General features: G+C 35.5%; 3 protein-coding genes across 3 annotated transcripts in view; 2 read left to right on the top strand and 1 right to left on the bottom strand.

Moving 5' to 3' along the window:
- LOC129922451 (uncharacterized) overlaps nt 1–10,148 on the bottom strand; it is a 50,090-nt gene extending 39,942 nt beyond the window's left edge. Inside the window, exon 1 of the mRNA XM_056008553.1 lies at nt 10,006–10,148. The gene's annotated coding sequence lies outside the window, so the exon portion shown is untranslated. The remainder of the gene's footprint in view (nt 1–10,005) is intronic.
- LOC106074337 (uncharacterized) overlaps nt 1–23,769 on the top strand; it is a 435,581-nt gene that overhangs the window by 191,994 nt on the left and 219,818 nt on the right. The gene's annotated exons all lie outside the window — the stretch shown is intronic.
- Nucleotides 923–10,352, top strand: LOC106068840 (GTPase IMAP family member 9-like). The gene is made up of 3 exons (XM_056008539.1): nt 923–1,109; nt 6,461–6,545; nt 7,345–10,352. The coding sequence occupies exons 2-3, from the start codon at nt 6,495–6,497 to the stop codon at nt 8,638–8,640; spliced, it is 1,347 nt and encodes a 448-aa protein (XP_055864514.1). The 5' UTR covers nt 923–1,109; nt 6,461–6,494; the 3' UTR covers nt 8,641–10,352.

Raw genomic sequence — 23,769 nt, 5'->3', positions numbered from 1 at the left:
ACCCTCCAACATGAAAAATAAAAACAATGAAGAAGAAGAAGAAATAAAGACTCGTCTTTAATATGGTCACGAAATGTCAAATTTTCTGATTTTATAGAAACAATCTTTGCAATTTATCCTCTACATTGTTTTTCTTCTTTACATCAATCATAGCAACGACTTCATTGTCAATTGTATTAGTAGCCGATGCCCTTGTTTTCCGACTTTCCATTTCTGAAGACTATTCTTCGTGCGTCTTTTGATGTTCTAATTTCGGACTTTATTTCCACCACTTATTAAGCTACTAATTTGTATTTCATATTGTTAAAATTCAATGCAGTGTTTATATAGATGCAGCTAATATGCAGCTGAAAGTAAGGTTTCACATCTGCTTTTGATTTAAAGTATGATGTAACATTTTAGACTATATGTAGAATTTCATTAAACAATTTAAATATGTTAGGCCGAAATATTTTTAGATCTATTTATCAATTGTGAATAACATATTCCAATATTTAGCCACTGACACTTAATTTTTTTAATTGTCAGTTAATTGTCACCCCCTAATGGGTGTCACCCGGTGCGGACCGCACCCCTCCTAGTGACGCCACTGAATTCGACACAGACAGACAGTCGAGCACTGGCGCTAACTGTGCATCTGTCACTATAAAGGCACCACGATAACAATAAGGTCCCTAGTGTTGGGTGCTGCCTTTATTATGTGTAGCCTACGATGTAAGTATCATTCCTATGTTTCAGCACTTGGCTTCACACTTATATTTATGTATTACAAGCAATCACTCTTTCTGGTTTAATACTTTAAATAACTTTTTGATCAAAACCTTGGTTAGATTCACTAGATCTAGGCCAATATCTTTCAGTCAATAACTCTCAACCAATCGTGTTCTTGCTGATAAGGTAACACACGTATCTCTCTCTTGTGTTTATCGCTTTCTGAGAAAATCTTATAGTGTAATAGTGTGTCAGTAGATCAATTAGTGAGCAATAAAGTGGACATCTGGAGTTTCATTTCCTAGTAAACACGTATGTTGATGCACTGCAGTCATACAGATTACTTAAAGATTGTACTGAGTGAACATTTAATTATATTCATAGTGTAGGCCTATTTAGTAAGTATATTTTTCATAGGTCGCTATGTTTTCTAAGTTTCCTTTAATGTAAGTTAATTTACCTTGTCTACTGCCCTAATATTTAAGATTTCTTCTTTGTTCTACTGAAATAGGCATATAGTTAAAAACAAAACTAATCCTGCCAAAGCTTTGTTTTGATGTCTACTGCGGATCCGGAGCTTCTAAGTGGGTGGGGGATGTTTTTTTTTTTTTTTTGGTAATAATAATACATATAAAAAAAATTAGCACTCCATTACCTATATATATAGAATGCTTCCAAAGGCATGCATCCCAAAAAGGCTAGACAAGTCCAACTCCTAGCCTTCGCGTGTGGCTCAGATATTGGGTCCAAAGGAAATGTTATCAGGGGCGAGTAGCTAGAGCCTAAACCAGTAATTTTCGGTTAGGTGCTTACTCCTAGCAGAGACGGCCTTAGCATAGCGCGGGGCCCTGGGGAGTGTCATACGCGGGGCCCTTAGACTAAATATACCGTACCACATGACGCTAACGGGTTCGTTCACCTTTAACACAGTAGGCCTTAGTTTTTCTACTAATCATTGTACCTTACGTAGGTACTGTACTATTGGCCTTTCACTAATTACATACTGTATTGTAATTGTTTTGCATGAAAGATTTCGCCTTTTAAGATTAATAAACGTAACTAATGATTCAGAAACATTTTGATTGGTGTTTATGCATTTAATTTGATGAAATTAGCATAATGCAAATGTAAAACGTCAGACAATCTTGAGACGTGAAAGAGTATAGACGTTATTTTGTGGTGAGCTAGATTTCGTTTAAATATCAGTAAATTTCATTATTTTAGATCTCTATCTCAAATTAAATCTGTGAAAATTGTAATAACAATTATATTGTTTTTTTGTTCACATAAGAAGTTTGTTCAAGTAAAGCTTTTTAGTAAAAAAACAAAACGCTTTCATTGGTTCAGTTGTACTAAGATGAACTCCAATTGGTGACAAGGCAGGGAGACCTAGGTCTCCCGTAATGCTCTGGTAAGGAACTCTGCTGTTTGGCGTAGTGCCTCATAGCTTCCATACAAACATAGTGAACCACTGGATACGTCTTCCCGCAGCTCGCGGAGCTGCGGGCACTCTTGCAAGACGTGCGCCACCGTCTCTTCTGATTCCCCGCAGTGTCGGCAACGGGCATCAAAATTTGGCCGGAACCGGGCGAAGTACGCACCTATGGGGCAGTGTCCCGTACGCCACTGCGCTACTGTTGTTTGTTCCGACCTTTTTAGCCTCCACCACGGGTCCTCTCGATTTGGGCGACGCATGTGCAGTGGCAGTGTTGGAGTCATCCCAGGATTTCAACCACTTTTCATGTACCCACTCTCGTATTGTTGTTGTAGCCTGTTGGAACGTACTTGGTGACTTGAAAGTGGGCACGGCCAGCGCTCCTTCTCGTGCTAGAGCATCAGCCACGGCATTGCCCCTCACGCCGCAGTGCGAGGGCACCCACTGCATAACGATGACAGCTCCAATATGTAGGCGGATGTTATTTGCGGCGCCTAATGCCTCTTCCACCAATTTGGACTTTCCCCCTAAGCCAGCCATGGCTTGGAGGCAGGACTGGGAATCGGTAACCATTACAACGTTAGTCGCAACAGTTAGCTTTTCACGCAGTTTTTGGAGCACGTAATTGAGAGTATTGGTTATCGCCCTTAATTCTGCATCAAAGCTACATGCCTGACAACTTGTCTGGTTCGTGGTCTGGGTAACAGATATAGGCCTCATACCCAGCTCTTACGGGGTCCTTCATGACCGACCCGTCTGTGTAACAGTAAATGGCATCGGCTGGGTAGGTCTTTAGTGTGTCCAATGCCATTTTCCTCAGTAAATCCGGGTGTGTGTGCCGCTTTGTGGCCCCCTCCAACCCGTTTATAGTGAAGTTTATGGAAGGGATGGGCTGTCTCCTCCAGGGCGGGCACGTGCTTATCCGTCGGATTGGGACCCGATCAGTGAAGAGGCCAGCTTGAGCACTCAAATTTGACGCGTAGTGCATAAATGATGTCCGTTTTATCCTGTTTTTTACTCTCCACTGAGTGACTAATGTATGGGTCGGTAGCCCTGGTTCGCCCCTTTTGTAGCGTTCCAGGGCCGTTAGCACGGCGCGCTCTCTCCTCAGGTTCAGTTTTACTAGCTGTTTATAGCGACAAGTCAACGTCCATCTAACAACAAGGAGAGGGGGCGTCGAAAACATGTTTTATTTTCAGTGTAATTTATTTGAATATTAGTAAAATAACATGTTCAAAAATTAAAATCTCTTAAGTAGGAGACGGCGTTTTATCTTCTAATAAGATCGTTTTAAATGTAGACCGCTTTTTGCGAGGCGCTTGTGCAACAATATGGGTCAAAACGTTTTCAAGAAAACATTTTAAAACGTCTCCACTAGTGCGATTCTTCTGGATTTTTTTTTTTGTCTCAGAATAGTCGAATTTCTTCCGCCTATTGCACTTTATAATAGTGACGACTTTTGTGTGACAAAAACCTCCGCGACAGAGACGTCTTACTTAACACGAAGAATATTGTTAAAAAGGTCACGCCCATTACAGACGTACGTACGCAATATGTAGGCCTACCTAGAATGTCCCTCGCATAATACTATTGACCGACTTGAGCGAAAACCTGCCGCATCTTCGATTCTATCTCCATGAAGAAACTTTTACAACGCTTACAATTTATATAGGTAACACTATTTCGGAAAAAAACAACTGACCATAGACATATTATATATAGGTTTGTGAAACTGGCTCATTTTAGTGAAATTTCATTACCTAAATTTGGATTCTATACATAGTGTTAAAATTATAAATGAAAAATAAAACCTAAAAAGTGTGTTATAATTAAGACTAATTTTCTTTTCTTTTTCATTACATTCTTTTAAAAAAAATGCAAAGTTAAAATTGAAAATAAAACATCTTAAAGGGAATGGGGTTATGTCAACAATGCGAATATGAAAAGAAAAAGGAATGGTACAAAAATAGATTTAAATCAAAAAGCGCTTTAGGTCACAGTGTCCGCTCAGTCTAAATGAATTTTTTTTCTAAAAAAAAAAGAGGGGGAGGGGGGCATTTTTTATTTCGCACACAGGCGCCCACAACCCTCGCGGCGGCCCTGATAGTAAGCCTCAACACTGACCTGCGACCTACTTATGTAGACCAATAGCTCGTTGCTCCGTTATAGGTCGTGATGTCAGAAACAGTAGGCATGTTATGGTTACTAGGAGAATGAGAAATTGTTATTTAGGAGATGAAAGTGTTAAGGGATGTCTTGTGATACTGTTAGTAACCAAAAATAGCCATACTGTACCGATACGAAATTAAATACCGCAAAAATTGTAATTTCTCGGAACGTATCACCCTGAAAAGTCAAGAAAACATTATGATTTTTATTAATTTTCATTAAAAAAATTTTTTTCAAAAGTTGCATTTATGTTACAATAATATAAATGACCTTTCACTCTTTCATGTAGAAATAAATGTAGCTCCACTTCTGGTTTAAACTTGATCATTACGTCTTTTCTTTTCAAATCCAATTGGATGTCGTTTAATTAGAAATAAAAGATGTTAATTGGTCGCTTGCGATTAGTAGTTTTTATAATACAGACGTTACTTCAAAAAGAAGATGATTACGTACGTCGCGTAATGCATCTAGTCATGCATGTTAAACAAGGATTTAAATTCATTTGTCCTAGCATATGGAACGAGGAATGTGCCTTTATTTATTGTCTTTCTGAATATATTTTTAGATTTAGTTTTTGAATTTGAAGATTATGGTTCAGTGTTTTATGTATGATTGCTACTTTACTTTTGCGTCTTCTCTCCTGAAGGCTTTCTAAATTTAGTGAATTTACCAAGGGTGTTACTCTAGTCAAATGTGAATAAAATGTTTGTTTGTTTTACATGTTTCGGATGTTCCTTCAGAGTTGAAGATAGTTTACTTCCTAGTCCAAATCTCCCGCAGGACGACGGGGGATGGGAGCGGGCAGGATTTGAACCCTCGACCATTGATAAATCCGAACGACAGTCCAGCGCGCAAACCGCACAACCAGGCAGCCATCCTATATTCGTTTGAATATTCGTTTGTTATGAATCTCACTGCTCTATTTTGTGTCTGTCCCAGTTACTTAATGTTTTCTTGAGTTGAGGGGTCCCTAACAGAGGATGCATATTGTATTATTGGCCTAACCAATGCTAAATAGCATTCTTGTTTCATGTTCTTATTTGTTTTACAGACATTTCCTTCAATAAATCCTAATGCTTTGTTTGATTTTTTGATAGTTTCATCAATATGGGGATTCCCTTACCGTTTTTTTCATTTATTATAACACCTAAGTATTTTGTGTTTTTAGTCTGTGTTACTGGTTTACCATGAATAAGATAAGTGGAATTTTTTTTTGTTTTAGTTTTTTTTGTTACTCTTAACAACTGACATTTTTCTGGGTGGAAAGACATGCTCCAATTTGATTCACATTTCTGTAATTCATCTAATTGTCTTTGTAAAATTTCTATACCTTGTGTTGTTTTTATTGTTCTATATATTATGCAATTGTTTGCAAATAATCTGACTTTTGTTCCTGAACTAATGCAATTTGGTAAATCATTTATGTAAATTAAAAATAGTAGTGGACCTAAGACTGTTCCTTGAGGTACACCTGAGTTTACTGTTATCGGTGTTGATTTAGAGCCATTTATTATTACAGTTTGTTCTCTCCCTAACCCTAAGAAAATCTTTAATCAACTGATGCAATGGACCATCAATACCAACATATTTTAATTTTAAGCAAACTATGGTGGTGAACTTTGTCAAAAGTCTTGGAAAAATCTAACAAGATATCATCTATTTGCTCACTATTAGCTAAACCAGTGGTTCCCAAACTTTTTTTCTCGTAGACCCCTTGCCATGTTTTCCAGTCTTAGGTAGACCCCTCCATTATTTTTTTTTTTAAAATTCATCAACTTCAAATTTGCTTTTCTCACTGATTTCTAGGCCATAAATATAAATATCAGATATTGAAATGTGTAGAGCAGTTTGTAAAATTTCTTCAATAGCTGGAAAAATCAATAGTGTGCCTATAGTGTGCAGTTTTCTGAAGATAAAAATATAGTAAGACGCTCACAAACCTCTTTTGTGATGTTTAATCATACATTTTTTCTACCGTGGCTGTATTCTGAGAGTTTAAGAACAAAACTCTTTTACAAATCAGGCTGCGTGTCATATTCGGCTAGTTTGAAATAAAGTCCTAGATTTGTCTAGTTTTGCGAAATATAAAATGTATCAGAACATCATTTTATATTGAATAAAAAAACAAACTTTTCTTTAAAACAGGTGCATATCATAGCTACAAGCCTAATGATCGAAAATGGCGGTAAATACTTCAATAATTGGCAATGAAATCATACGAAAGTATAAGGTACAATCTCTCTTTCTCTTTCTTTCTCTCTCTCTCTCTCTCTCTCTCTCTATGTGTAACTGTAAATTATTTTGGTCCGCCATTTTGACGATGGCTATTTTGGCGCCAAAAGTTATGTCAATGTTTGAAAAACTCTCATTTTTTTTTAATAAACACATTATATATTTAAAAAAAGAAACAATAATCTTCAACCCCCTCCTCCCCCAGATCATTTTTATACTTTGACATGTAATTGTAATTGTATACATTTACCTCTTACAGTGTAAACTGCAAAAAAAAAAATTATCTTTAGAATACGATGCTTTATGTAATTATTACTTTGTAAAAAAGTATAATTATATAGATTGGAGTCGGAAATATGTAAAAAGGATATTCCTGATATTTAGTATTAAGAAACATGATATCATTGTTTAAACCCTTGAGCGCCATAGGGGTAGAACACTTGGATTAGAGGAGATATAAAAGTCTGATTCAATAATTAATCAAGTTTTTAAAAATACTGTATGAGCTTTTGAGCGGAAGTTTCAGCTCGATGGAATAAAAAACTTTGATAGACAAAGGGAATAGATGTAAGCTTTGTTTAAAAACAAAAAATGAAGCACATGTTAAAATTTCATTGCTTTTCACCATGCTCTTTTGGTTTTGTTTTTTATTCCTTTGAGTCTGTCTGTCTGTCTCTCTCTGTCACGTTTTATACTTTGTTTTACATTACTGACATAAGTACTGCTAAATTTTTAAAACAATAGTTTATCAACATTTGAAACTTTGAAGCTTAATTTTTCTCTTTCTATTTCTTTAGATGTCACTTGACAAAGACTCTGACATTGACCTACTTCTGATTGGAAAAACTGGTCACGGAAAAAGCTCAGCAGGAAACAGTATTTTACGACGTCAAGTTTTTGAAAGTGGCGCATCTACGAATTCCATTACTACTGGTGTAAATTTTGATTTTTCAGAAATTGATAACCGCGTCATAAAAGTTGTGGATGTCAGAGGTGTTCAAGAGACCCGCGAGACTGAAGCGAAGTCTATTGCTTTGTTTATTCGTGAGATGGAACACGCCGTAGTGGCCAACCCAAGAGGGTACCACGCTTTTCTAATCGTGTTGAGATTCGGCGTGCGTTTTACTAAAGAAGAAGTGGATACAATAACATTTTTAAAGGCAGTGTTCGGCGAGACATTTGTTAGAGACTTTTGCATTCTCGTCATGACGTATGGAGACTTGTTTGAAATCGAATGTGAGGGATTGTCTTTTAAGGAGTGGTGTGAACGAGAAACCGGGAATTTCAAGGAGCTTTTGAGTGAATGCAACCAAAGAATTATCTTATTGAATAATAAAACCAAAGACGCAAGTGTTAAAATACATCAAGTACTTGAACTATTAAAACTAGTGGATCAACTGAATGGTAAAAGATATAATGATGAAAACTTCAAGCTGGCGAGAGAGTCTCAAATAAAACTTCAATTTAATTTTGAGTTTGAAGACCTACGCGAGAGGGCGTTAATGAAAATTAGTCTAATATTTGAAAAACTTGAGAGATGTCAAGGCTCCTTCAAGGAAGAAATTGAAACTCTCGAATTGATTTTAGTTGAAGCTGAAGCGCTAGAAATATATCTGACAGAAGTTGACAAAGGAACCAAACTGCTCCAGGATTTAATACGCGATGTTCAAAACTTAAAATCAAATATTTCTTCAGAGGTTAAGTTTAATGTGGATGCCAGAGAATGGAAAGAAAATCTTGCAGGAAATTTGAAAAAGTTGGACGAAAAATGTGCTACCGAAAAAGAGAAATTGAAAAAACAATTTCAAATAGATTATGAAAAGTTCAATGCAAGTGTCGAAATGAGAATGCGAGAACAAAAAAAGTTGGAACAAAAACTCGAAGAGCTGGACAAACAGCTTAAAAAAGAAAAATCGGTTTACGAAAATAATTTCCAAGAGGAAATTAAAAAGAGACGTGAAAACATTAAAAAAGAGAGACGCAAGTTAGAAGAAAATTATAGGGAAAGGAAATCCTCTTTCATTTCTTCCCTCACCAGAATTCTGCAAAGTTTAAAATCAACATTTCTATTTTTGTTACGAAAAATATTTTAATTGAATAGAGATACAAGCAACTAATTGTATTGAGTGTCGGGTGGGTAGCGAACGTCGAGAGTGAAGTACAATGAATCCCACTACCTATTAACTCTTGGCGTAAATAATTTTCATTAAAAGTAAATATTTCTTTCTAAGTATTTTTGTTGTATTCATGAAATTAATATTTTAAAACAATAAAACATGTTTTGTTTTACTCTGATAACTTAACAATAGCTCATAGCATTCGGATTTTATAACTGGTTTTATTTAATCCAACATTACGTTAGTAGCTTGGCATATTTTGTATTTATTATGTGTGTAGTATTGACTCACTCGCTCAAGCGCTCATCCAAGCATCTTTTCTAGCTTCACACAACGTCGCCTACGTTGAAATAAGGACGAATGTATCCCGAAAGTTTGTAGAAACTGGCATTGGGCACATGAAATAGTGATCCCCCTTAAGTGGATGTATTAAAAAGGGAAATCAAAGCATTAAACATGGATGTTGACTACTGGGAAGACATAGCCATAGACCGACTTTTGCGGAGAGAGATGGTGATCAAGAAAGCTATGGACAGCGAAAAAGCGTTACCCTCAGCTCAGGAAGAAATGCGTGGCTAACTAAAAGTTCCACCCTTGGGCTTGCATGTGGACGGTAGACGAGTCCCACATGAGCTAAGTTCTACTTAAACTCAAACAGCGAATCTTATATTGAGCAATTAACGGCGTTGACCTCCTCGACTATAGTATTTAACGTGATTATCTCCCCTGTCAGCATGTACAACTCATGTTGAGTAATTATTTTGGTTAGCTCCCATGATTATGTTTACTTGTTCAGTATACTTGATTATTCAACCATAGTTGATTAGTGCACCCTTTAGTCATTACTTGTCCTTGTTCTCTCCCCAGACAGCAATCCCAGACTCTTGTAAAATCCTTTAGTTGTTATTGTACTTCTAGCTGAGATTGGACATATTTTGACATATATTGACTTCCAAAAGACATTCTGTATTCTAACAGAAGGCAGGATAGCCACTGGTCGCCCACTTTTATGGTATACGGATGTATGCAAACATGACATGAATCTCTTCAAAATTGACACTAGATTGGGAAAAAGTGCCACTGGATAGATCCACATGGAGAGAGAGCATAGAAGGAAGGGTCTCGGAAGGCAGATGCCATACACAACAGCAGCAAAAGGAAGGGTGAAAATGCAACAGCCCCTGGTAATTACATATGCCCAACCTGTGACCGCAGCGGTGTATCAAGGATTGGCCTCTTTAGTCACAGAAGAAGTTGAAATGGGAAAAGATTGTCTCTCGAGACGTAAAATGCCACAGAATATTTCCCCAAGTATTTGTCGATTTGCAAACTATTGCTAACCTTTTTGACACCTTCTCGTCACCTGTTTGTCATAAACTTGATGTGTGCCACGACTACTGCCAGACACATCTTCCAGCCATAGACTCAACCCCCACCAGCTCAGAGCCAACGATGTTACCAACGCTTCCGTAAGCCCAGCTTGCTACACTGGAGAAATTGACAAGAAAGATAAAAAAAAAAAACAACAACACTAATAACATTTTATTGCTCGCATTAAAAAAAATGAACTAAATCTGATCCAAACCTTTTTATATAACAATATATATTTTATTCACCACGTCCTATTGAAAGAACACACATTTTCATTTTATAATTTTAAAATTAATAAACATTTCATGTAAATTTAATATATTGTTTAATTTACTAAGTGTTTGCCTCTAGTGTGCCTGTATCCATATAGACTATGTTTGTGTGCAAATGTAAACATTTAAACATATAATAGGCACTACATATCTAATGATGTGTTATTTATGTCAGACGTAAAGTTTTGACTTAAATTTCTAAATTTGAAGTTACGAAAGACGATTTTGCACACTTGTATAACTGTACATGACACTAACAATGCCGCGCAAAGAGACTCAATGGCGGCCATAACTTTAATTCTATCCTATATTTTTAAGCTTTTTATAAAGCGCAAATATCATGTTCAATCAACTCTGCCCGAGTCGTGTGTCGAACCTCGAGTCCCCTTGACAAGTAGCGAAGTCAAATTCAAGCGTATATATCCTCTCGCCACTCATTGTGGGAAGCGTGCGCTTGAACTTGGCTTGGCTTGGCTACCTAGAAGGGGGCTCGAGGTTCGACACCCGACTCGGGCAGAGTTGTGTTTACTGAGCGCCTAAAGGCAGCACGGAAAACCAACTCCTAGATACCCCATCCCCCCCACTGGTCAACAAATGAGATTGGACCAAAGCGCACTGAGCATGCTATAAGCATGAAAGTAGCGCCATATATATATATATATACCATCGATTGTAATTGTAAAGATTGTAATAAAAATTGTATTAATACATTTAAGTCAACGAAGCCCATTTCATATTTATAAGGCTTATATCTTCTCTCTCAGTTTCTCTGTCTGGCAAAACGTTTGTACACGCAATTTATCCCCCACCTAATCTCCGATTAAGCTGAAATTCGCACAATTATTTCAACACAAAATCATTTTTAAAAAATTAGCCAATTAGTTAATTATTTTTTTAAAAAAGTAAAGTTCCTATTTCATGCCTTGTGGTCTATAGGGCAGATGACGTAATGTTAATTCACTATTGGTACCGTAATTAATTATTTTGTTTGGTATCTCGAACAAGGGAAAGAAACTATACTTTACTAAATTGGTGGCATAAGCTGGATTACTTCCCTTTATAATGTGACTGAAGCTTTAGCAACAGCTGTTCGGCACTTTCTCCTTTTAGTTGTTCAGAAGTACTGAACTACTCGCATTTTGGCTTTGATCACATTTATCATGATTTGTTTTGTTTTCATTAGATCATATTTTATTAATCCAATTATTGTATCGGTTAAAATGAATTTAATTTAACATTGCAAACAACAATCATAGAAAGTAAAAGTTCTACATTCAGACCTTTAAGTATATATAATGGAAATATATTAAAAACAAATTTAAAACATCTATAAACATTATTGAAACTTCTGATTCTTATAATGAAGAATGAAACATTGTCTATAATGTCATTCCAAAAAGTTTTAAGTAAATAAAAATTACTTTATTTGGCAATATGTCGAAACATGGGCGTAGCCAGGATTTTTTCCGAGGGGTTGGGGTTGGGTGGATTTTTTCTCCCCCCCCCCCTCCGCAAATATATATATATATATGGCTCCTTTTGTCTCGAAAGGCAATGGATGCGCCCAAATGAGTCACTGGTTTTGGTTTAATCTTGAGACGGGGCAGAATATGGTGTGGCTAATCAAGCTAATTCTAGAACGGCAAACTTTGCCACAATTCATACATGTGTATGCTTCTGATTCACGGACAGGGCAGCTTTCTTTTTTTTCTCTCTTGATTAAGACCGCTTATATATATATATACACAATATATATATATGTATATATATATATGTATGTATGTATGTATGTATGTATGTATATGTGTGTGTGTGTGTGTGTGTCTGTCTGTGTGTGTCTGTGTGTGTGTACACACTATGTGTTGAACATTCAGCCAAAGACACAAACTAGGGCCAGTATTTATTCGATGCTATAAACAACTCTGTTAAAAGTCTGAAGTTGGCATCGAACAAATGATCGTGCCAGTTTTCTGGATTGAGGAAAAAAAAAAAGATTTGTTAACAAAGTTAAAAAACAATATTCCGACCATGAACTCTTACCTCTGCAAACTAAAGTTTGTGCAAACCTGCATTCTTGACCCAATTATCTGTTCTTAAACTTATCAGAGCATGAGCTATTAACCCAAACTAGAACCGAGAAGTAGACAAATTGAAGATTTGGTTACTAAACATTCCGATGTTCGGTACTACTGTAGTTTCTACAGGCTTAGAGTATGGGATCTCAAGAAAAATATTGTTATGTTCCTTGAACGACATTGGCTGTGACTTTGTTGTATGTTCCTTGAACGACATTGGCTGTGACTTTGTTGTATGTTTCTTGAACGACATTGGCTGTGACTTTGTTGTATGTTCCTTGAACGACATTGGCTGTGACTTTGTTGTATGTTTCTTGAACGACATTGGCTGTGACTTTGTTGTATGTTCCTTGAACGACATTGGCTGTGACTTTGTTGTATGTTCCTTGAACGACATTGGCTGTGACTTTGTTGTATGTTCCTTGAACGACATTGGCTGTGACTTTGTTGTATGTTCCTTGAACGACATTGGCTGTGACTTTGTTGTATGTTCCTTGAACGACATTGGCTGTGACTTTGTTGTATGTTCCTTGAACGACATTGGCTGTGACTTTGTTGTATGTTCCTTGAACGACATTGGCTGTGACTTTGTTGTATGTTCCTTGAACGACATTAGCTGTGAATTTGTTGTATGTTCCTTGAACGACATTGGCTGTGACTTTGTTGTATGTTCCTTGAACGACATTGGCTGTGACTTTGTTGTATGTTCCTTGAACGACATTGGCTGTGACTTTGTTGTATGTTCCTTGAACGACATTGGCTGTGACTTTGTTGTATGTTCCTTGAACGACATTGGCTGTGACTTTGTTGTATGTTCCTTGAACGACATTAGCTGTGAATTTGTTGTATGTTCCTTGAACGACATTGGCTGTGACTTTGTTGTATGTTCCTTGAACGACATTGGCTGTGACTTTGTTGTATGTTCCTTGAACGACATTGGCTGTGACTTTGTTGTATGTTCCTTGAACGACATTGGCTGTGACTTTGTTGTATGTTCCTTGAACGACATTAGCTGTGACTTTGTTGTATGTTCCTTGAACGACATTAGCTGTGACTTTGTTGCTAACATTTCTAATGAAGAGTAGAAGACATACTTCTTGTTTGTAATTCGCTTTATTGAAATTGATTTTAAGCGCGTATGTGCATATTAAATCTTTTCAGTCTAAACTATTCCGTGTCTCCCCGAGGGAGTTTTATGGGTCTTTGCCAGAAGCTTCATTTCCACACTTAAAAAACTTTGTTGCTAAACTATCAATTTTTTTTTAAGTCCACATACACCTGTGAACAAGAATTTTCGTGTTTAAAAATAAATACGCGTAAGAACAGGTGGATGCTGACTGACCGACGGACGAGTTTAAACAGTTCAATACTTCACATTAAGTACAATTGTACATTGGTAGTGAAATGTTGTGATGCAAAAGATAATAAATTTGAAACTTGTTTCCTCAATACAGAGTGTGTTATACATAGTTAGCTATCGCATTTATCTATGTTGTATGTACACATTATATATATGCGGCCCCCATTCAGAATCGTTTTTTTCAATGAGAACCTCAATAGAAAAAGGTTGCCCTCCCTTGCTCTACATCATCAAGCCGTGGTCTGCCTGCACACAAATAGGACAGATAAATATACAATGATAGATACATAATAGAAAGATAAATACAGCTTAAACCTTAAACTACATGCAAGGTCTAGAAAACTCTCCGCTTGACTTATTTCTTATTCAGCATCCAAGGTGAACGCGCACTTCATTTTAAGCTGATATATTCTCCGTAGGCCCACACTAGGCACTCAGGCGTGGAACTCTCTACAATTTGTGTGGCCTTAAAAGGCTAGAACTTTGTCAAGGTTTTATATTTGTATCTACCTCTATATTTGGTTGTCCGCATTCAGTCGTAGAACGACTGCCATGAGATAAAAGCTTAGGCATTAGTCAAGATGGGAAAATCCTGTTCTGAAATCCGTTGTGTAATATTTTTTTTGGCGTATAGATTCCAGATATTTTGAATTGAATACATTCATAATTCTATTTCTTTAATTTCCAAAAGGAAAACTCCTCCATGTCCTTCATCAATTAAACTAGAAACAAAATCCCAACCCTTTACCCCCCAACTCCAAACGAGAAAAAAACCCTGGTTAAACCAATCTATAAACTTACTAGACTTTATAATACTTCAATGATAGGCCTTTACATCTAGACTTGAAAGACGATGCGCGTAACGTCCCTGGACATTAATTTATTCAACTCTTGAATAACTAGGATCTACAAGCGGAAATATTCGAAGATGTATAAATAGATAGATAGATAGATAGACAGACAGACAGACAGACAGACAGACAGACAGATAGATAGATAGATAGATAGAGATCGAGATTAGATAGATAGATAGATAGATAGATAGATAGATAGATAGATAGATAGATAGATAGATAGATAGATCGAGATTAGATAGATAGATAGATAGATAGATAGATAGATAGATCGAGATTAGATAGATAGATAGATAGATAGATAGATAGATAGATAGATCGAGATTAGATAGATAGATAGATAGATAGATAGATCGAGATTAGATAGATAGATATATTAGATAGATAGATCGAGATTAGATAGATAGATAGATAGATAGATAGATTAGATAGATAGATCGAGATTAGATAGAAAGATAGATAGATAGATTAGATAGATAGATCGAGATTAAATAGATAGATAATAGCTGATTTTCCCGAAAGTCATTTTATCTTTGTCTTGCTATTTTTAAAATGATTAATGTACAAGTGCAACTTTGTTGCATCGCGTGTCACTAATAATAGATTTTTTTTTTTTACAATCATAAAACTTACGTATGGATCTGTAGACGTAATTGTTTTCATGGAGGCTGTCACGAGTCGAGTCTGTGACCTATTTCGACCAGTTTCTAGAAGCTCGAGTTCAAACCAGTGCAAGTGTCCAGCGTAAACAAGTTAATTTTAGGTATCCAATCAAAGAAAGGGGTTAAGGAAAAAAATAGCACACGTCAGCTTCTAGAAGGTCAAAGTTACTAAAATAATTATCTGAGAAGGTTCCGTGATTCTGGAACGTACGATCAAAGAAAGTATAAATAAGGGGAAAGTCAGTTAGACGGGGTCCTCGCATAGTAGTAGTTCTTGTAGAGCGATGGTCCTCGCTCAGTTCTTGATTAGTAACAAGTTTTGTGATATTAGCGGGTCCATTAAGTAAAGTTTTAGTAGTTGAAGTTGAAGTTATACTAAGTGAAGTTTTATGTATCTTTAAGTTTTATTTATGAAGTGTCAAGTTGTTATTGAATTAAGAAATTAATTTGATGTGAAAGTTGAAGAAGTTATTAAAGAAGTTTGAAGAAAATACAGAGAGATGTTTCTTTCTTCATTTCATTGAATTGTCAAGTTTAATCATATAATCCCCGGCAAGTGTGATGGTCATTTCATATGAATTCATCAACCTATGAATACAATCCTTCGGCGAAGTTCATCACAGAGGATATATTTGGGTTCATTTTTTTTTTTACTATTTTAGGGCAAACGTTTCTTGAGGTATGTTTTGGGTTTAAAATAGTTTTCGAGCTATGTTCAGATAAAAGAATTATTTTGATTATTGAAGTGTTTTCATAAGTGTCAACTTACGTCTCGTCTAATCGTTACGACATGGCAACAGACATGACAACAGACATGACAACAGACACGACAACAGACATGACAACAGACATGACAACAGACACGACAACAGACATAACAACAGATATGACATTAGACATGACAACAGACATAACAACAGATATGACAACAGATATGACAACAGACATGACAACAGACATGACAACAGACATGACAACAGACATGACAACAGACACGACAACAGACACGACAACAGACACGACAACAGACACGACAACAGACATGACAACAGACATGACAACAGACATGACATTAGACATGACAACAGACATGACAACAGACATGACAACAGACATGACAACAGACATGACATTAGACATGACAACAGACATGACAACAGACATGACAACAGACATGACTTTATCTTCCATTAGTTAAAAAAAAAAAAGATCAAATTCATTGTTTCAATGAATAGACACTAATTCTAAGCCTTTCAAATATTTTCTATGATCCAACAAGCAATCATTTATTTCTTCTTCCTTTAGTGCATACATGACAGAGATCAATGAGGTAGTTTCTGACCTGATTGTAGAACAACAAAGAGAAGAATGGCCTTGTCTTCCTATACTTCTATTGCTGTTGCTCCTCTATTTTTACAAGATTTTACATTCACAAGCATTTTAAAATATACAGAGTACATCAACGAACTTCCTGAATGTTCAAATAATTATATGAATGTTTTCATAAAGGGCTAAGAACTGTTTAAGGATGAGTTTAAATTATCAATGATATTTCCTTTATAGTCACTTTGCCGATGATAGATCTACATACAGAAGATGTTTTTACAAACGTTCTTGTAAGATTAAAAAAAGGCTTGGTATAAACTACACAAAACACACACACACACATATATATATATATATATATAGGCCTATATATGGGATAACATGCATATTAGTTGAAACATTGTTATTTTCATAAACTTCAGCTATTTTTTAACGTTATGTATTTCATATTCCGCTAATTTCTAATACATTATGCACATCGATAACATTAAGAATTATTTTCTGTTTTGGATACATGATGTATTTTTATGTTATTAAAAGTGCTATCATTTTTTAAGAAATTCGCTGTGATACTATATACAAAATGTTACATTAAAGTTTCAAAAATACGTCGACGAAATAGATCTAGATCCATTTTATTACTTAGAAACCAAATTTAACAATGAAAGGGCGGGGTAAAACACATTTGGCCTGTGTAACTGTAAGAGTAGATCTCGATTTATCCTTGACTATCAGATGTGTTATTTGTTCGCTAAACAACTGAAGCCTATTACGCACAAGGAAAAAACAATACACACTGGTCTGCTGTCCAACTTTTAGTGTTCTACTCAAGTTCAAGCTTGTTTACTTTTGGGCAGAGAGGAAGGGGAGATGAAAGTGTTACTTTTTTTTTTTTTCTAGGACTGGTTACCCGAACGCTAAGAACTGTAAGTGTAGTCATTCATTGTAGATCAAGAAATCTTGATCTCAGTAAAGCAGATTATAGGCCAACGCTTCGGTACCTTCTATCAAAGGTTTAACTATTTGTTTTAGTTGAAACTATTAAAAAATGTATCTCTAGATTCTCCTGTTATAACAAATTATAGTTTAGTGCTAATGAGTAAATTGAAACCATTAAATATAGACTCTAAAACTTCAGATCCCCGCTACAAACTTACTAAACCTAAGCACGGTGCTCGATGTATACAGACAACCACTTGACTCGGGGGAAACCGGAACTACCTTTCATTGTTCATCTCCAGAAATAACAGAATCACATTTAAGTCGAAGTCATTATAGACATCATTCGCAATTTTATTATTAGGTCTAGGCATTGAAAAGTAAATCTATTAATAAACTATAATAGATCTAAGTCTAAGTACTAACTTATTAAATACGTCATTATAAGTAGAAGTATTATAATGAATATTGTATAGATCTAGATTGACTAGATTATAGATAGATCTATAGATAGATCTCTAGTTTAGTAGATTAAGTATAGAGTATAGTAAACGTATTACAGTATTATTAGATCTATGTCTTATGTCTATATCTAATAATCTAATAATTAAAAAACTTTAGTCTTTATTAATATCTAGACTTTTTTCTAATAAAAACTGACTATAGGCATAGGCTAGACTCGGCAATCTAGTCTCAAGATAGAATCTATACTATTACTAGATCTATTCGATTTTTATATATAGATCTAGACTAGAATTAGATTATAGATCTAAATATACTAATGGAGAGATGATATGAGGTGTTAGCTAATAGCGTGGGTATTTTAAGTTTTCGGAAGCTCCCGTCCATCGCCCAAGACGTTTTGGATGATATATGCTCATTTTATATGTTTTTGAAAAGAATAGGCGTATATTTGTTTCGTTAAATGTGTTTGTGTTCAAACGTTTTTATCTATAAATATTAAAAATTAGTTTCGTACAATGAGATTTGGAATTTATATTTATTGAGTAGTGTACTTATTTTTATCTCACTAACATTATTATGATGTGTATACATTTTAAAATGCACGTGAAAATAATTAATTTCATGTATCGTACTTCAAGAAAGCAAAAACAAAAAGAACTGGGGATTGACAGCCTGTGCGTTTCGCACATCTCGCCTATTATTGTTAAGGGTGGGGGTAGCTTGTCAATATTATTATCTGACTTTTCATAGATTGTATGTATTATTAAACACTTAGTTTAGTTTAATTAGGAATGCACTATAGTGGACTGACTGTGAACGCACATTTTATAGTGACAACATTAGACGTTAGGGCTAGAGATTAATGTAGACTTTTAGATCAGTTATTGCTAAGGGGATACCATCGTTGTAGCGACTGACTCGACTGTGGCCCAATCTGCATTAAAGATTGTAATATTTTCATCTGGAGTGAACTTAGTCATTGAGCCTTTGATCCTGTTTTGTTTGTCGTATACTGTTGTTGTGACGGAGTATGTTACAGCTAGCATCAGTAATACACCTTACAAGGTACTCATGCACCTACAATTATCAAGGTATTTAGGAATACTTCAAATACAACTTAGACATACATCAGTTACAGTATAGATAGATGTTCGGATGTTACAGTATAGATAGATGCTTCGGATCAGGGGCGGACTGGGTATCAAAATCGGCCCGGGCATTACCATATAAACCGGCCCACAAATGGCATGTCATATATTTTCGTGTAGGGGGGGGGAATTTTAATAATATATATATTAGTGTGTGTATATGTAATTAATATTCATTAAATTCTTATCTTTCATTCTTTTAAACGTTTTTTCTACCCTAGAATACTCTCTTCCTATAATTAGTGAAAGGCAGTACACACCGCCAAGGGACAGCTTGGGAGTCTGGGGGAGCGCTGTAAGCTTTATTATTTCCATTATTTAAAGCTTTAAAAAATTCATATTTTGAGGTATCTACAGTGCAATTAGTCTGCTACTCTTCCGCTAAAAAAAATCAAAAACTAAATCTTCTATTCACTGGAGTCCAGCGACTGGTAGAAAATGGTAAAATGCTCTAGTTTTGTATTGGAAAGGGGGGGGGGGGAAGGGAAACCACAAAAGCCCTTTTTCCTGAAATTTGGTGACTGTAGTTTGCTTAAGTTGGCTGCACTGGGGAAGTAAGTAAAGTTTCCCTTTCAGACAATGAGATCTGAGGCCAGTGATGATTTGAACTCCTCCCCTCTCGGCTACGCCCATGTGTTTTATCATAGGTGTAAGCCTAATTCTATTCAAAATATATAAAGTTTGATAACGCATCGAAAACTGGATGTATGCTTTCGTAGGCTTACATAATGTATTCTATTTATACATGTATGTAGTCTGAAAACTATAAACAGGTTAAAGTGCACAAATGATGTCTAAGAGCACTGAACTTTTTTATAACAAAAGGACACCATTGCTTTGTTAGCTGGAAATACAAGGTTTAAATTGTGAAAAGTTAGTGGTCTCGGATGATTTATTTGTACAATGTCAAAGAATAGTCTGACTGTGCATTTAAAGAGGCGTTAGAACATGCAAACTATCAAAACATTATAAAAGCTTAAGAAGATGAAGATATACGAGATGACTTCAATCATAAAAAGATTATGGAGCTCTTCCATAAGGAAATTCAGCAAAAAATTGATCCATCAATTTTAGCAGAAGATCTTTTAGCTGAAGAACTAATAAGTCAAGATCAGTTTGATGAAATCAGAAATTTAGAAGAAAAAAAAACACAATGGATGCAGTGTTTCTACTTCTGGACTCTATCCCCAGGATGAAAGATCAATGGTTTGAAACCTTTCTGAAAATATTAGATAGGAATGAACTTAAAGAACTAGTTGAAATTTTAGATGACACGTATTATTCTAAACAAGAAGACGGTGCTGGGAGTCAAAACATATCTGATACATTAACCACTTATCAAGACATTAACCATGAGGCTGGAGATGTAAACCCTAACCTAAAGCAGCCTAGCCTTGCAGTTCATCAGATGGCTGAGCCCAGTAGAGTTAACAGTGATGTATTTCAAGAAATACATGCCCTGAGACAGATTCTTGAAAAACAGCAGCAGTTATTATTGACACTGAACTCTAAGGTGGAAAATATTGAACATTTGTTACAGAGATTAGTGAGCAGTAAAGGCAGAAATGAGATTAGCTAGCAGTAAAGATGGAAATGAGATAAGTTAGCAGTAAAGATGGAAATGAGATAAGTTAGCAGTAAAGATGGAAATGAGATAAGTTAGCAGTAAAGGCAGAAATGAGATAAGTTAGCAGTAAAGATGGAAATGAGATAAGTTAGCAGTAAAGGCAGAAATGAGATAAGTTAACAGTAAAGATGGAAATGAGATAAGTTAGCAGTAAAGATGGAAATGAGATAAGTTAGCAGTAAAGATGGAAATGAGATAAGTTAGCAGTAAAGATGGAAATGAGATAAGTTAGCAGTAAAGGCAGAAATGAGATAAGTTAGCAGTAAAGATGGAAATGAGATAAGTTAGCAGTAAAGATGGAAATGAGATAAGTTAGCAGTAAAGATGGAAATGAGATAAGTTAGCAGTAAAGATGGAAATGAGATAAGTTAGCAGTAAAGATGGAAATGAGATAAGTTAGCAGTAAAGATGGAAATGAGATAAGTTAGCAGTAAAGGCAGAAATGAGATAAGTTAGCAGTAAAGGAGAATGACTTCCTTTTGAAAAAAATATTTTTTCTCTTATGACATTTATACTTATTTAAGATGTGCTACCGATATATAAACAGTATTTCTAGAAACATTGATGGTGACTTTTCCAAACAGTTTCAATGTGGTAAATGGCAAGGCACTATCCTTTCTATTTAATGAAAACATTTCTTATTGCAAGATGTTTTTTTTCCTGTTTTGTCTTTTATTTGGCATTTAAAAAAACAACAACTTTCTATCAATTTTCATCTGTTGTTTACATTAGACCTCTAGTCCAATATAATGTCTTACAGAGTGACAATTTGTCTAGTCATTAATGATCTGAACAAACTGGTATGAGCTAAAGTATTTACCTATATATCTTGAGCTGATTAAAAAGTAAATTAAAAAAAAAAAAGCTCTTTAGCTCAGAGGATGATTATGTAGTCTGACATTTGAGAACTTTAGAGTACATAGTGAAACAGAAACAAGATTTAATCTTTGAGTTATCTTCCTGACTTAAAGTGGAAGATACCTTGGCATTTTGCTAGTCAGAAAGAAATTCTCATGCACTAAAAGATATCATAAATACCTTCAGGTTGAAAGATCAGGAAAGATTGCAGCATCCAGTTTGTCCCCTGGTCCTTGTTTAAGGTGCTATAGAAAATGAAATGTATTAAAAAAAGAAACCTTTAAACTAAATTTAATAACTTTTAAGGCATATCTATTTATATATATAACTATGTACAGCTGACATAAAATGTACACAAATCAACTATCTTTATAAAATGTATATAACATGTTGCATGCTTTAACTTTGTATTAAAACTATGATATTGTCAGTAAAACATTTCTTTAGACATTGCTTATTTATATTAGTAAACCCAAACTTTGATATGGTCAATAAAACATTTCTATGGACATTGCTTATTTGTATTAGTAAACCCAAACTATGATATTGACAGTAAAACATTTCTATGGACATTGCTTATTTGTATTAGTAAACCCAAACTATGATATGGTCAGTAAAACATTTCTATGGACATTGCTTATTTGTATTAGTAAACCAAAACTATGATATTGTCAGTAAAACATTTCTATGGACATTGCTTAATTGTATTAGTAAATCATACTATGATATTTTCAGTAAAACATTTCTATGGACATTGCTTAATTGTATTAGTAAATTCAAACTATGATATTTTCAGTAACAGTTCCAAATGACAAAAACAAAAAACAACAACAACTACAATAGCAGCCTTAATGAGTTTCAAACTTTTTGTTATTTCTTATAGATTACAGACGTTTCTTAAAAAAAAATAATAATAATTAGGTCCTACGCATTTCACGTGTCGATCCAGTCATGCATGTTGATCTGTGACTTAAAATATGCTAAATCATTGGTTTTCCTGGCTGACTCAGGCAACCCATTCCTTTAAAGTGGTATCACCACAAATACAAAACTAAGGGTCTATCGAGCCGTCATCCTCCCTACATTGCTCTTTGCCTCAGAAACATGGATAGTGTACAGTTAACATGCAAAGAAACTGAATCACTTCCACATGACATGTCTGTGAAAATAATGAATGTCAAATGGCAAGACAAAATACCAGATACTGAAGTCGTGCAAAGCATCCACACAATCCTGATGCAGTCCCAGCTGCGACGGGCAGGACAAGCATGCAGAATTGAAGACCACCGCATCCCTAAACGACTCTTGTATGGCCAACTAAGCGAAGGAAAGCGCTCGCAAGGTTGTCAAAGAAAGCGCTTCAGGGACACCCTCGAAATTTCTCTGAAGGCATTCAGCATAGACCCAGCCACCTAGGAGACAGAGGCACATGACAGAGCATCATGACGTCGCGCTGTGAAAACCGGCGCACAGGTTGCTGAATAAAAGAGAACAAAGTTGGCAGAAGAAAAACTACAGAGAAGAAAAGCAAGGCCAATGACACTAGCTCCAGCTGGAATAACCTGCCTAGTGTGCGGCCGAACATTCCGGGCTCACATAGGACTCACTAGCCACACGAGGAGTCATAAAACCCAAGTGCAAAGCCCTCATCCCCCTAGATGACAAAGTGGTCATAATCGAACTACGATTAGCAGAACGGTTAGATTGGTACTTCTAAATGTGAAAAGCTCTTGATTCGTCCTAGTACATTCTCAAAAACGCGATTTGTATATGAATATATTATTTAAAAACTACGTACAGAATTACTTTACCAGCCTTGCGTGTAGCAAAGTCATACAGTATATCATAATAATTCTGTTTCCTACATAGATCACGCTCAATAGAAAGAATTACCGAATGTTTCAATCTATCTTTGAAAATTGTTGACCTCAACTAATTCTTCATTAGTTTGAGGCGCGAGAAGCTTCTTTCACCAGATTACACAATTACGGCTGATGCATAATGCCGCGCGTAAGATGGCGTTTTCCATATTGAATTACACCCCAAAATGACAATTTTTGTGTATATATTTTCGTATATTTAAGGACTGTTTCGTATATTTTGCGATTTCGGGAAATTTCGGGAGATTTCCAGGAGCTCGATAGGAGG

Source organism: Biomphalaria glabrata, chromosome 13 (assembly GCF_947242115.1).
Source record: "Biomphalaria glabrata chromosome 13, xgBioGlab47.1, whole genome shotgun sequence".
NCBI classification, from domain to species: domain Eukaryota; kingdom Metazoa; phylum Mollusca; class Gastropoda; family Planorbidae; genus Biomphalaria; species Biomphalaria glabrata.
This window is presented reverse-complemented; position numbering and strand designations above follow the sequence as displayed.